We start from the raw sequence: 16371 nt of genomic DNA, 5'->3' as shown, positions 1-16371 counted from the left end.
GACATATCCAGAACTGGTTATTGGTTTTCTTTCAACTACAACAGTGAACAGATCCATTGGGAAGTATTCAACTGTATGGCCCACAATTTAGGAAAATGCTTTTACCATTTACCTGATTGTCCCTTATCAACTATGATGGCTGAGACTATACAGTTATTGTCAAGTATTTTGTTAAGTAATATTTAAAATGGTGAAAAGAGTGGTTCTAGAGTGAGTGCTAGATAATAATTCCTGAATCTTCTTCCCTTAGAAGCGTCCAAACCAATTAGGTATCCGTCTTTCAGTCATGGTTTAGTTGTAGTTCTGCCTTGAGCAAGGGGTATGTTTTTTTTTTTGTTGTTTTTTTTTTAAGTTTTGTTAAAATGGTTGACTTTAAAAGATCAAGATTTATTTTGGTGGGGTGAGATTTTTATACTATTTAAAAGATTAAAATATATGTTCAAGAAATGATGGAAATTAAAAATGGTCTGAATCTGCCTAGACCATTGAGTGAGTTTTTTCAAAATATAAATACATACTAGGATCCCATAGACCTACTGAATCTCAAGGGAAGGGCTTAGGCCCTATGTTTTGAAGAGCTCCCTGGGTGTTTCTGATGCACGCCACCTGCCTAATGGGCACTCATTAGATGGGTGTGTGAGATGCCTAAAGCCAGATCTTTGGCCACAGGCCATATTTTGAAGCGGAGTGTACCTTTACTTTTCTTATGTCCTCATCCCCAAACACTCAGTTCTTAAATTTATTCATATCTTTGAGAGAAAGAGGGACAGAGCGTGAGCAGGGGAGGGGCAGAGAGAGAGGGAGACACACAATCTGAAGCAGGCTCCAGGCTCTGAGCTGTCAGCACAGGGCCCGACGCAGGCCTTGAACCCATGAACCATGAGATCATGACCTGAGCCGAAGTTGGATGATGAGCCACCCAGACGTCCAAATTTATTCATATCTTTATCATCACCACCATCACACATTTACTGAATGATCACTTTGTATTTATGTAGCTATTTCAAAACACTGTTTATACATTATACCTGATAAGCAGAATAGTAGTATAAAAACATTTTATATTCTAGAGCTTTTAAATTTGAGTTCAGGGCCTACTTTTTCATAGATATTTTACCATGAAGTGTACCTGTTTTTATAAAGTAACATATTTTCTTTTCTCACTTCCTGTGTACCTCTGGAATTTTAAAAATAACGATATATTCGTATTGATTATTCATTTTCCCTTTGTCTTCATCTTCTGAAGTAGAGTTTTTGTGTTTTTTTTTTACATCCAAGTTAGTTAGCATATAGTGTAATAATGATTTCGGGAGTAGAATCCAGTGATTCATCCCCTACATATAATACCCAGTGCTCATCCCAACAAGTGTCCTCCTTAATGCCTCTTGCCCATTTAGCCCATCCCACCACCCAGAACCCCTCTAGCAACCCTCAGTTTGTTCTCTGTATTTAAGAGTCTCTTATGGTTTTTGTTCCCCTCCCTGTTTTTATATTATTTTTGCTTTCCTTCCTTTATGTTCATCTGTTTTGTATCTTAAATTCCTCATATGAATGAAATCATATATTTGTCTTTCTCCTACTAATTTCACTTAGCATAATCTTCTGAAGTAGATTTTAATGCAAAATAAAGACCAGAGTATTTACATATATAAATTTACAGGTGAATAAACCTATATATTTAACCTATATGTATGATATATGTTGATTACTCATTCCAAAGTACCATTATACAGATAGCTAGCTCATAGAAATTCCATAAACAGCCATCTAGTACAGAATTATAGGGTATTTCTGTTTTTTAATGCTGGGAGAAAAAAGAAATGAATTATAATAATGTTCCTGCAGCTTAAATACTGGTACATTAAGAATAAATGACTTTTCTGTTTCTCTTTAACCTTTGTGCATATTTCTCATTCATATCGAGAAATTCTCTGAAGTAAAGATTAGCAAGAATCTGCCCTAGACAAGAATCAGGAATTTTCTAAAGAATTGAATAATAAAAAGCTTCTGAATCACTTGTGAATGATAAGACTCATTCTTTTTTTTTTTTTTTTTAAGTTTTCATTTATTTATTTTGAGATAGACCAGGTGAGGGGTAGAGAGAGAGGGAGAGAGAGAATCCCAAATAGGCTCCCATGAACTGAGAGATCATGACCTTAGCCAAGATCAAGAGTCGGACACTTAACCAACTCAGCCACCCTGGCTTCTGGAGACTCATTCTTAATTGTGTGAGAAAGCCAAAGACTTTCAGGGCTTCAATCTAAAAATTACTTTGATAGAGATAGTAGTTGTCCGTGTAAATTTTACTCTTCCAAGGTCCTACTTGGCTTTGGATTACCAGGATGACAACATCTTTAAGTGTAAATTCTTTATGGTAATAATTGTAACTAATATTTATATAGTGGTTACCGTTCTGAGTATTTTATTATTTAATCCTCCTGACAACTTTGAGAAGTAGTTGCTTTTATTATCTCCATTTGACAAATGAGAAAACTGAGTCATAAAGCAGTTTGGTAGCTCTCCCCAAGTCACTCAGTAAGTTGTTAAGCCAGGATTCCAGTTCATAAAACTCTGTTGAGTCCACACTTAACCACAAAATAGTACAAAACATTTGTACCAAAGAATACTATCTGGAATTTCCGAAAAGTCTATCTTTGTCATGATATTTTTAATAAGAATAAATTCAACTGAGGGAAGTCTTAGTCTAAAAGGTATTTCAAGTTTAGAGAGTGGTATGCTTTTTTTTAATGTGGTAAAATTTACATATAATGAATTGCACAGATCTTAGATATGCGCATCAGTGAGGTTTTAAAAAAATTTTTTTAGTGTGTATTTATTTTTGAGAGACAGAGAAAGAGGCAGAGTGTGAGTGGGGGAGGGGCAGAGAGAGAGGGAGACACAGAATCTGAAGCAGGCTCCAGACTCTGAGCTGTCACCACAGGGTCCGACTCAGGGCTCAAACCCACGGACTGCGAGATCATGACCTCATGAGCCGTGGTTGAATGCTTAACTGACTGTGCCATCCAGGCGCCCCCACAATTCAGTAGATGATGTGGAGAACAAAGGCAAAAGAAAAAATTAAACTTCCTTACAACTTATAGTCCATTGACAAGTACATGAGAGAAGGCAGAGTGACCTTCCTTGAGGAGCTTGCCGGAATGTTAAATTTTCGCTAGAGGCAAAAGGCAACCTTAGCTTGACGTTAGCCCAACCTCCAGGATCCTTTGTCTCCACACCACCCCTCATCCCCGCCCTACAAGATGTGTTTTAGCAATCCTTCTCTAAGTCTATGGCCCACTGTTATACATCTGAAGGATCTCATGTCTGAGGTTTTACTAAACAGTAGTAAATGACCTTTTCCTAATAGCCCCTCAAGGTCCTGGAAACCTTGCTTCAAAATTCCTTAGAGACTTACACTACCCCTAGCCCCCTCTCATCACAACCCCAGTGCAGCTCTTTCTGCCCATGGGTTCTGTCCCCGTGCTTTAATAAAACCACCCTTTTGCACTGAAGACATCTCAAGAATTCTTTCTTGACCAGTCACTCCTGGACCCCCAACATTTCAGATCAGTAGGCCCCAATATAACCCACACACCCCAGTCAAGATATAGAACGTTTTCATCACCCTAGAAAATTTTCTCACACCCCCTCTTGTCTGTTTCCACTTCTATCCTTAATCATTGCTCTGGTTTCTATCAACATGGATTGTTTTGCCTATTCTTGGAATCATACAGTACGTACCTTTTCTGTCTGGCTTGTGTTGCTCAATATATGCAAATAAAATCTAGAGTATTTTTTACTATTTGGTCATTTCATTTTTTCAGAGAGGTCTGTGTTTTACTTTAAAGAAAACATCACCTTTTTTTTTAACCCCCATTCTCCACCTACATAGAGATCATTTTATAAACTACTTTCTTGTAGACAATAAAAACTACCTAATATTAAACAATTCATTTTAAGGATGCAGTTTCAAAATCAGACCATGTTAAAATACTAATCTAGTTACTTTTAGGAAATAATTAAAATACATACCTAGATTGTAACAAAGACCTGCATTTTCCCATCCATTTTCAGTCTTTATAAAACTTTCTTCTGGGGCGCCTGGGTGGCACAGTCGGTTAAGCGTCCAACTTCAGCCAGGTCACGATCTCGCGGTCCGTGAGTTCGAGCCCCGTGTCAGGCTCTGGGCTGATGGCTCGGAGCCTGGAACCTGTTTCCGATTCTGTGTCTCCCTCTCTCTCTGCCCCTCCCCCGTTCATGCTCTGTCTCTCTCTGTCCCAAAAATAAATAAAAAACGTTGAAAAAAAAATTAAAAAAAAAAAACAACTTTCTTCTTAGGGGTTTCTGCTTGGCTGATTAAATATGAAGAACATTTTTCTTATTCTCGTGAGAAGTCCAATTCTAAATGTCCTGGAAGAGCTTTTCTTCTTGGCTGCAGAGTCTCTGAACTGATGGTGAGACTTTGCTATTTGCAGAGTCCAGATTATGACCTGTAGGCATTTGATTGGTAAATAAACTTGTTAGAATAGCCCCTCTATCCTTAATTGACTCAAGGTGATAAAGTACTAACTTTGTTCTTTTTTTTTTTTTTTTTTTTTTTTAATTTTTTTTAACTTTGTTCTTTACTATGTTACAATTTGACAAAGTTACCAGAGTGTCTATTCAGACAGTTTTATCAGATGAAATTCAGGCCAGATTGACCATTACAATGGTTAATTCTATGATCAAAGGCCATAATAACTGCCAGGTTTACCTCTAGGGTTAAAGTTCATTGCTTTATTACCACCCCCCCCCCCTTTTTTTCCTCCTTCGAATGATAAGAAAAGATACCTTTTTTACTTGGATAATTTTCTGTCACAACCAAAGAGTTCTTTTTTACTTTGAGATTTCAGAAGTGTGGAAGCATTTAGTTAATGGTCACTCCATAGTGTTGATGATTCATAAACTTGGGAAAATGTAGCCTGTGTTTTAAATGTTTCTCATGTAGTCATTTGTATGAAATTGGATTCAGGAAGATGAATGCCTTGAAGGGAGTAAAAGATAGTTTTCCAATCCTGTTTTGATTTCCAAATAATTGTATCTTTTTTTAGAAGTTATTTTCCAATATATTTATATATGTGCTTTGTTATTAATGAGAATGAGAGAGAACACATATATTGAGGTCGTTAAAATTGTGAATTTTCTTATTTTCCAAATTAAAAAAAAAGCCCACAAAATGAATTGATTTTTAATTTAGTTTTATTACATGGACTGTAGCTGTGAAGAAACCAAAAGCAAAGCAAACCAAAAGGAAAGGGAAAAAGAAGACAAAAGGAAAGGTCGGATGATCTATCAATTATAATCAGCTTCTGCTTTTATAAGAGTATCTACTGCTTGGGTAACTGGGAAATTTCCAATGTTGGGTAACAGTGGCAGACTTAACATACGTAATTACCAGTCAGATAGTTCTGGCACAAAGGTCAGAATTCTGCCCAAAAGCCCTAGAGAACTCTTAGCCAGCTTAATCCAGGGGAAAAAGAAATGCACTATGAGGGGCACCTGGGTGACTTAGCTGGGTAAACATCAGACTCTTGATTTCAGCTCAGGTTGTGATGATCTCGCAGTTTGTGAGTTTGAGTCCTGTGTTGGGCTCTGTGCTGTCAGCTTGGGATTCTCTTTCTCTCTCTCTCTCTCTCTCTCTCTCTCTCTCTCTCTCTCTCTCTCTCTCTCTCTCTCTTCTCTCTGCCCCAGCTCATGCTTTCTCTCTCTCTCAAAATAAATAAACTTAAAAACAAAAAGAAAGAAAAGAAATGCCATGTGAGCTCTTCTAGGACTGACTCTGTTGCTTATCTTTTATTTCTTACCAACTTCATCAATAAAAGTGTACATTTTTTTCTGTTGCAAATGAATAAGAGTTAAATAAAAATTGATATTAATAGAATGCAAACAACAGAGTTAGCTGGAGAGATAAACTATACATAGGTAAAACAACTAGATGGTTCCAAGGTAATCATAAACAACTGAGTTACATGTACTGAACATGAGTACTAAAAAAATTCAGAGTCTTTGATCCAGCAATATCTGTCCTAGGACTATGATAGAACTAAAAGCACCAGTACATAGGGCATAAAAGTAGCAGGATATAAGTACAAAGATGGTTATTATTACAGCAAAAACTGAAAACAATATAAATGCCCACCAGTATGGAAATGGATCAACAAGTTTTGATATATCAACCCAAAAAATATTTATGGAGACGTCAAGCAGAATGAACTGAAGCTATGCAAGATGACTTGGTGGGAAGAATTTCTATAAGGTATCGCTGTGATAGAAAAAGCAAGATACAGAAGAATGTGTAGTATCCCATTTTTGTAAAATACTAGTGACCAAAAAACCCTAAATGCAAGTATATGAGTATTGAGAAAAATAGGAAAGGATATGTGCCACATTACCAACGTGGGTGAGGTGTTGATGTGGGTAGAAGGGAAGGGGAGTGAAGAGTCAAACAGCAAAGGAAAAGGGGGAAAATATTTAACTATTGAGAGTTCAGTATGATGTGATTACACTTATACACAACTATAGGATGTATATATATAAGAAAATGAAACCGTTAACTTAAATAATTCAGAGGGACAAATCAATGTGATCTAGGCTAATCAGGAAAGCCTTTTGAATGAGAGGAGTCTAAAAACAAACATGCATTGAGCCCAAAATCTTGGGAGTGGAATTGCTATGGAGGGAGAATAAATTTTGGAAAAGGGACACATCATAAGCAAGGTACTAGGGAAAGAACAGATTAAAGCTATGTAAGACATAAGAAGGAATTAATTTCAGAATAATTGGAGAAATGATTTTAAAAAGTTGGCCAAATCACCAAAGACCATATATTGTGTGATTTCATCATATTAAATCTCTACAAGAGACAAATCCATAAAGACAGAAAATAGATTACTGGTTGCCAAGGGCTGGGGGTGCAGATTGGGAGGAGATGGGGAGTGACTACTAATGGGCAAGGGTTTCTTTTGGGAGTGATGAAATGCTCTAAAACTGACTTTTGTTTTGTTTTGTTTTTTTAATTTTTTAATGTTTATTTATTTTTGAGACAGAGAGAGGCAGAGCATGAACGGGGGAGGGTCAGAGAGAGAGGGAGACACAGAATCCGAAGCAGGCTCCAGGCTCTGAGCTGTCAGCACAGAGCCTGATGCGGGGCTCAAACTCACGGACCTGAGTGAGATCATGACCTGAGCCGAAGTCGGACGCTCAACCGACTGAGCCACCCAGGCGCCCCTCTAAAACTGATTTTTGTAATGTTTGCACAATTGTGTGAATATACCAAAAACCACTGATTTGTACACTTTAAGTGGGTAGATTGTATGGTATGTAAATAATATCTCAATAAAGCTGCTTTTTTTTAAGTTAAATAAATAAATATAAAGATATTTATGTTTATAAATAAATATAAAGATAAATTGGAATCCTCTGGTAGAAAGCATTAAAATCTACTTGAGTTTGAATTTGATGTAATGGACAATAAAGAGCCATTGTAGGTCATGAGTATGGGATGGACTGTCCATGATTTCTCTCTTTTATTCTCTTTTTCTCTTTATTTGGAATTTTTATTATAAAAGTATATACTCATTGAAACAAAATTCAAGTAATATTAAAAAGCATGTTAAAAAGAAAATTTTAGTCTTAACTCAATCCCCATAGATTACTACTATAAAAATTGAGATTCTTTACTAAATTTTTTCTCTCTCTTCTTTTTTTCTTTTTATTCTTTTTTAACATAAATGGGATCATATTATCCATCTTGTTCTGTAATTTTTTCATACAGCAGTATTTCATGGCTATCTTTTCATACTTGCATATGAAGCCTCGATACTACAGGGAATAATAATAGTACTCCACATCATGGAATCAATGTAAAGATTAAACGAGTTGATAACTGTAAATAATTAGGATAGTACCAGACACATAAAAAGCATTCAGTAAGCATCAGGTGTTGTTTTACTATTATTAATGCTAAGTATAGGCTGAGGGATACAGCTTTCATGAGTGTTTTCATAGTTCTTTTACTTTGGAACCTAAAGCAAGAGCAGGCATGATTTCCATTTCAGAAGGGAAGCATTCACCCAGTCACCACTGGGCTAGAAGCCAGACAGTCTGCTGGGTGCTAATATTGAGAACTAACACATAACATTTCATAACACAGGTTCTTAATACAAGTTTTGTGGGAGGGCTTAGGGGAATCAGATATTCTTGAAATTGTATGTCAAAAGTTTGTGTGTGCCTAGGTGCAGTAAACAGTGAATCCACAGCTTTTTAAAGATTCCCTAGGGAGTCTTCAATCCTTAAGAACCACATGCTTTATCAAGTTTACTTCTCCTGACAGCCCTAAGGGGTAGATAATATTATTAAAGTTTTTTCAAAATACAAAGATGACCCCAATTGGAAAATACAAAGATTTTCCCTCAGGGAGGGAACCCTTAAGGAGATTATATGTACCCAGCTCTACTATTAATACAAAAAGACCTATAAGAAAGGTATTATTATGCTTTGGAAATTCAAAAGGAGATTGGCCTTATTATGTTAAAAATTATACATCATTTAACAAATAATTTATCAAGTGCCCGCTATATTCCAGTTGTTATTCTAGGCTCCAGGAATATAACACTGAACAAACAGACAAAAATCTATGTCCTCATGGAGTTTACATTCTTTCAGGAAAGTCATACACGGATAATGTGATCCTTCTCCTCGCCTTTCATGTTGATACTTCAAGTCAACCTTATTATATATGCCTAGCAATGCCTTCCACATGATAATGTTTAGTAAATATTTGATCAAATGAGTAAAAGAATGAAAGAGCTACAAAAGATATTAAGGGGTCATGATCCTGGTTTTCACGCAGGACCACGTTTAACTATCATTTCCAAAATTTTTACAGTGGAATAGAAAATTTGAACCTGTGCCATCTCCTTCATTCCCCATGTGCTATGAATAGATTTGGCATAAATTGAAGAAATGAACTTGTGTGTTTCCATCTAATATTGTTACCTTAAAAGTACTTTGGCACTATATAAATGAACAGCATCACTGTTATTTCTCATTTCTAGGAGAGGTGACGCCAGGACTATCTCAAGTGGAATATGCACTTCGCAGACACAAACTAATGTCTCTGATTCACAAGGAAACACAAGGGCAGAGTGGGACAGACCAGACGGTGGTTCTGCTGTCCAACCCTACATACTACATGAGCAATGATATCCCCTATACTTTCCACCAAGACAACAATTTCCTGTACCTGTGTGGATTCCAAGAGCCCGATAGCATTCTGGTCCTTCAGAGCCTCCCTGGCAAGCAGTTACCAGCACATAAGGCCATGCTTTTTGTACCTCGGAGAGACCCTAGTCGAGAACTTTGGGATGGCCCACGATCTGGCACTGACGGAGCAATAGCTTTAACAGGAGTGGATGAAGCCTATACACTAGAAGAATTTCAGCATCTAGTACCAAAATTGAAAGGTAATAGATGGAACAGAGGTCAAATCACAGGCCAGATTTGGGATTAAGACCTTCCTTGCCTATTTAGACGAAGTTGTTAATTTTTTCTTTCTCTTTTTTTAAAATTTATTTATTTATTTTGAGAGAGTGAGTGCACAAGCGCAGGAGGGACAGAGAGAGAGAGAGAGAGAGAGAGAGAGAGAGAGAGAGAGAAAATCCCAAACAGGCTCCATGCTATCAGCACAGAGCCGGACACAAGGCTCAAGGTCTCAGGAACTGTGAGATCATGACCTGAGCTGAGATCAAGAGCCAAACACTTAACCGACTGAGCCACCCAGGCGTCGCTAAAGTTCTTAATTTTCGAAAATGATGATCATGGCAGCATTTCCTTGAGCACCATGAAAGGAACATAAATCTTTTCCACAAGACTACTTTAAATATTTCATTTACACATTTGCTAAGTCTTTGTTAAATTATTCATTCATAGAGACCGTGAACTGTCCTAGTTTGAAATCGCAGAGAGAATTTTCTTTTAAAGTGGAGGATGGGCATGGATCACTCTTCAAGATTACCAACCGATCCATCCACCTTTGACCACTACATATTACTTCTGCCAACTCTTCAGAAAGAAGCAGTATTCTCAAAGAATGATCAGTGCTTCACCAGCATCACAATTACGTGGTGATACATATTAGAATTACAAAAGCATAGTAGATAGCGGAAATGTAAAATCTTAGCCTCCCCCTTCCATATCTGTTAGATCAGAATCTGCCTTTTAACAAGATTCTCAGGAGATTCATATAGTACAGAGTTGAGTCCATGCCACTCAAAATAGTCACTTTTTCTACATTTCTTCTGGTAAAATTATAATCACTCATTACATTTTGAGATTCTTTTTCCGGAACTTTTTAGAATGTACACTACATTATAAACTGTCTTTAATGATTCTTGTAAATCTACAGCCTGGGAAGCATTTTATTTTTTTGAAGTGTCCAAAAGTCACTTAGAGCCAAATAGGTAAATAGCATAGATAATCAAATTGTAAAGTACTAATTTTAGACAAAGTAATATATGGCTGTAAAATTTAAGTCTAATTTTAGACAAAATAATATATGGTGTAAAATTAAAGTATAATTTTCTAATGTCTAATTTTCTAATTTTCTAAAGTCTAATTTATAATGGTTTATAAACCATTTCTGAAGTCAGTTTCTAAAAGAGAATTCCAAAATTGTTTCCAATGATCATGGAATTTATTGGACTTGTTTCCTACAAAGCCTTCTTTGAAAGAAAATACTCAGTTGAATATGCAAGTTCCAGTATGTTTGAATTGTTTCATTGCTTTATACAAGTGTTCTCTATTTTACAGAGATAGTTACTCAGCTAAACTAGTGGAACTTTTTCATATCTTCAAAGTTGTCATAAATGTGGGATACAGAATCATTTTCTTTTTAGCTTTTTGATTTTCTGAATTAGTTGCTAGCTGTCCTATTCAATAGTCTAAATTTCATTGACCCAGTATTGTTAAAACCTTACACCAAATGTATTTCTCAAAAGTACTTCTCATTCACCATCCTTTTTGTTTTTTAATGTTTATTCATTTCTGAGAGAGAGAGAGAGAGAGAGAGAACAAGTGGGGGAGGGGCAGAGAGAGAGGAAGGCACAGAATCTGAAGCAGTTCTAGGCTCTGAGCTGTCAGCACAGAGCCTGATGCGGGGCTTGAACCCATGAACCTGACCAGCTCAGATCATGACCTGAGCTGAAGTCAGACGCTTAACCAACTGAGCCACCCAAGCGCCCCTCATTCACCATTCTTAATGTTAGTAGTTTACTAGACAAAAGCAGCAGGCAAAGGAAAAGATTCATGAAATCGTATTTATGTAAAAATTTAAAAACCAAAAAAAACTGGGCTATGATTTCATACACTGAAAACAGGTAGTAGAGGTTGTTTTACTTTTTAAAAACTACAATTAAATTTCTATTAAAAGTAAGATTAGCATTTGACATGTAATATATATTAAAAGCCATTTTTATTTCAAAATGAAAATATTTAGGAGATTGTATCACTAATATATAGCCAATAAAAATTTTTAGGGTTTTTCCCTTTTCTGTCCCAAATACTTTGCGTAAAACATACATTCAGACTTCAGTTGTTGGAAATGCTGCTAATAAGCCATCTCAGGAAAATAGAAAGGGATGAGTGGAGACCTGGGTTAAATGGGAACATTTTCATCATGAGCCTTCTCATCATGTATCTCAGGCACATACAGACTATTTCCTTGGGTCTCTAAAGTTAAAAAGAGAGCTGTGGTTTTCTAATGAGAATACATGGCAGATGAGAAAGGAAAAGCCCTGGGTAAGTGTGGGCTAGCACATATCATCAACTATAGTGTTTCTATAGTCGTGAATATTTGCTCCTAAATGCAATAAGAACCTCATTCACTAACACAGAGATTGTGAAGAAGGGGAACACTTAAAACTTTTTTTTTCTTAATGTTTATTCATTCTTTGAGAGATATAGAGAGACTGCATGAGCAGGGGAGAGGCAGAGAGAGGGAGACACAGAATCCAAAGCAGTCTCCAGGCTCTGAGCCGCCAGCACAGAGCCTGATCCGGGGCCCAGACTCACAAACCGTGAGATCATGACCCGAGCCAAAGTCGGACCCTTAACCGACTGAGCCACCCAGGTGCCCTAGAAAGGGAACACTTAACCACGTCATGATCTGAGTACTTTTTTCTGTCCGTTCATGTTCAGTAATTCAGCAGGGCATCTAGCTCAATTGTAGTGTGGAGAACACTTTTATAGTTGTTCTTTAATGATTAGTAAATAATAAAATCAAAGCTTGAGAAGAGCTTTAGTCCCATCTATCATCTGTATAAAGAACACTGAAGTTTAGGGGCAGAGAAGCTGGATATTTGGTGTCAGAATATCTTGCCATTTTCAGGGAATAGCCTTTCCAGTGATAGATGATCTAACCTTTCAGTTGCTTCAGTCCTGAGAGAGTTTTTGCTCACTTCAGAATTCCACACCACAGGTTTTATGGTTTTGACTCTTGTTCAAGTCATTATAGCAGTTGGTATTTCTTGTTGCTGTTAGTTTTATTTTAAAATTTATTTTCTTGCTGCTCATTTTAAGATGAGACAAATATGGTCTGGTATGACTGGATGAGGCCCTCTCACGCACAGCTTCACTCTGACTACATGCAGCATCTGACTGAGGTCAAAGCCAGGAGCAAGAATAAGGTCCGGGCTGTCCAGCAGCTGGTACAGCGCCTCCGGCTGATCAAATCTCCTGCAGAAATTGAGCGAATGCAGATTGCTGGGAAGCTGACATCACAGGTATGGTTCCTATTGAAAAAGTTTTCTCCAAATTAAAAAATCTAAGTTCCTAGGGTTCAGTGGGTACCTTGAGGTTGTGTACCCGAGGAAGGAATTTCACAGTAGGTGAACATCTACCTTCTGCTTTAGTTTAGTGAACATGTCTAGAAACTTGCTCAATACCTTGCAAGGCAAAATAAAGCTGCCTTGCATCTTTTACCCATGATCTTAGTTGTTTCTCTGTGGGACAACATAAATTAATTAGTGGTATTCCCTTTCCTTATGATAACTGCAATAACAGTGGCAGTTAAACACAGTTTGATTGCTAAAGAAGACTCAGGACCCAGAATGACAGTACTTATAAGTCTGTAACTTATAGGAAAGGGGTATAGTACAGCAACAGCATTAAAGTAAGAATACCTGTCACAGTCAATGGCCGTCCCACAAAAAGGATCCAGAGAAGCCAAGTGCAGGATCTTGTCCTATCTCAGCAAGGGCCAGGTGGGATGCATTTTCTCTCATGGATAAGGAACCACAGATGTACACACACAGAATATCTTGGGACCAAGGAGCCCAAAATGGAATCTCAGCTAGGGATTTTTGGGTTTTGCTCATATTGGCATATTCCTGCTATGTAACAGCAGATCTCCTAGACCAGTACAAACCATTAATCTCACTGTTACCAGTATTGAGAAACCGATACAAACTGCCCCAAAATTCCTTGCGACACTTTTCATTAATTGTGGTGGAATATATATAGCATAAAATTTGCCAATTTAGCCATTTTTAAGTATATAGTTCAGTGGCATTAAATACATTCACATTTTTGTACAACCACCACCACTGTATATCTCCAGAACTATTTCATGATCCCCTGCTGAAACTCTATACTCATTAGACAATAACTGCCCATTTCTCCTTCCCTCTAACCCTTGGTGACTACCATTTTATTTCCTGTTTCTATAATTTGACTACTTTAGGTACCTCATGTAAGTGAGTCATAGTCATAACAATATTTGTTCTTTTGTTTTTGACTTATTTCACTTAGCAAAATGTCTCCAGTATTCAACCATGCTCTGGTATATATCAGAATTTACCTTCTTTTTAAGGCTGAGTAATAGACCATTTTATGTATATGCAACATTTTATTTATCTATTCATCTATTGATGGACATTGGGTTGTTTTTTTTTCGTTAATTTTTTAAATTTTATTTTTTTAAATTTACATCCAAATTAGTTAGCGTACAGTGCAACAATGATACCAAGAGTAGATTCCTTAATGCCTCTTACCCATTTAGCCCATCCCCCTCCCACAACCCCTCCAGTAACTCTCAGTTTGTTCTCCATATTTACGAGTCTCTTATGCTTTGTCCTCCTCCCTGTTTTTATATTATTTTTGTTTCCCCCTCCCTTATGTTCATCTGTTTTGTCTCTTAAAGTCCTCATATGAGTGAAGTCATGATTTTTGTCTTTCTCTGACTGACTAATTTCACTTAGCGTAATACCCTCCAGTTCCATCCACATAGTTGCAAATGGCAAGATTTCATTCTTTTTTGATTGCCGAGTAATACTCCATTGTGTGTGTGTGTGTGTGTGTGTATGTATGTGTATATATACCACATCTTCTTTATCCATTCATCCATCCATGGGCATTTGGGCTCTTTCCATACTTTGGCTATTGTTGATTGCTGCTCTAAACATGGGGGTGGGGGCGCCTGGGTGGCTTAGTCGGTTGAGCGGCTGACTTCGGCTCAGGTCATGATCTCGCGGTCTGTGAGTTCGAGCCCCGTGTCGGGCTCTGTGCTGACAGCTCAGGGCCTGGAGCCTGTTTCGGATTCTGTGTCTCCCTCTCTCTGACCCTTCCCCGTTCATGCTCTGTCTCTCTCTGTCTCAAAAATAAATAAACGTTAAAAAAAAAAAAAATTTTTTTTAAATAAAAAAAAAATAAAAAATAAACATGGGGGTGCATGTGTCCCTCCAAAACAGCACACCTATATCCCTTGGATAAATACCTAGTAGCGCAATTGCTGGGTCATAGGGTAGTTGTATTTTTAATTTTTTGAGGAACCTCCATACTGTTTTCCAGAGTGGATGCACCAGCTTGCATTCCCACCAACAATGCAAAAGAGATCCTCTTTCTCTGCATCCTCGCCAACATCTGTTGTTGCCCGAGTTGTGAATGTTAGCCATTCTGACAGGTGTGAAGTGGTATCTCATTGTGGTTTTGATTTGTATTTCCCTGATGATGAGTGATGTTGAGCATTTTTTCATGTGTCGGTTGGCCATCTGGATGTCTTCTTTCCTTATAAGGAAAGACACTTCTTTGGAGAAGTGAATATTCATGTCTTTGCTCATCTCTTCACTGGATTATTTGGTTTTTGGGTGTTGAATTTGATAAGTTCTTTATAGATTTTGGTTTCTAACCCTTTATGTGATATGTCATTTGCAAATATCTTCTCCCATTCTGTCAGTTGCCTTTTAGTTCTGCTGATTGTGTTGTTTCTGTCTTTAGGCTAGTGCGAATAATTCTGCAATGCACATTCTACTTTTCAAACCCCTGTTTTCATTTCTTTTGGGTATATGCCCAGAAGTAGAATTACTAGATCAAATGGTAATTCTGTGTTCAATATTTTGAGGAACCACCATACTGTTTTTCATAGCACCTGTGCCGTTTTACATTCCCACTGACACTGGACAAGAGTTCCTATTTTTCCATATCCATTCAAACACTTGTTTTCTGTTTTTTGATGATAGACGTCCTTGTGGGTGTGAAAGGATATCTGACTGTGGTTTTGATTTGCATTTTTCCAATGGTTAGTGATGTTGAATGTCTTTCCATGTCTTTATTGCCTTCACAACACTTGTATGCTTCATCTATGCTTCATGCTATGCCTTGACCAAAGTCAATGTCATTCAGGAATTTAGCAAAACAGCTCAAGCTAATTCCAGGAAATAGCTCTCACAGAGCAGTCCACTCCCATGGCCCACTATCAAGCCTTTTTTCTAATAAAACAATAATCCTTAGTGTGATATCATTTACTTGCCTTATAATAGCCTATAACCAGATAGATCATCAAAATGTACATGCAGAATCTAAACATTTACAACATCCAGTGTGGGGTTAGTATGGATTTAAACAGATAGTGGAACCATCGATTTATACTTTTCCACGTTTTTCTAACTATATAATTATTTTGTTGTTTGGATCTTTAAGTGTCTGGGTTGTTTTGTTTTGTTTACATTTATTTTTGAGAGATGGAGCACAAGGAGGGGAGGGGCAGAGAGAAAGAGGGAGACACAGAATGGCTCTGAGCTATCAGCACAGAGCCCAACACGGGGCTTGAACCCATAAACCATGAGATCATGAACTGAGCTGAAGCCGTATGCTTAACTGGGTGAGTCACCCAGGCACCTCTGTAAGTGTCTGCTTCTTAATAAATCTGCTGAATTATTAATCTATCATTAATCAACTCTGAATATTTCTCAGACCAGTTCTTCTACATAGGGATAATGTACTGAGATAGCTTTAATTCAATCTCCCACTATATTTTATCATTAATATCAGTATTATACT

General features: G+C 37.2%; 1 protein-coding gene across 6 annotated transcripts in view; it reads left to right on the top strand.

Annotated features, from left to right (window-relative positions):
• Window positions 1–16371, top strand: part of XPNPEP3 (X-prolyl aminopeptidase 3) — a 78092-nt gene that overhangs the window by 20423 nt on the left and 41298 nt on the right. For all 6 annotated transcript variants that reach the window (XM_058682122.1, XM_058682121.1, XM_058682123.1 and 3 more), the window contains 2 exons: window positions 9096–9503; window positions 12616–12818. In XM_058682122.1, the coding sequence (XP_058538105.1) occupies window positions 9096–9503; window positions 12616–12818 (611 nt within the window). The remainder of the gene's footprint in view (window positions 1–9095; window positions 9504–12615; window positions 12819–16371) is intronic.

The sequence above is a fragment of the Neofelis nebulosa genome, chromosome 8 (assembly GCF_028018385.1).
Source record: "Neofelis nebulosa isolate mNeoNeb1 chromosome 8, mNeoNeb1.pri, whole genome shotgun sequence".
Lineage (NCBI taxonomy): Eukaryota > Metazoa > Chordata > Mammalia > Carnivora > Felidae > Neofelis > Neofelis nebulosa.
Note: the sequence above shows the minus strand (reverse complement) of the source record. Positions and strands in the feature narration are given on the sequence as shown.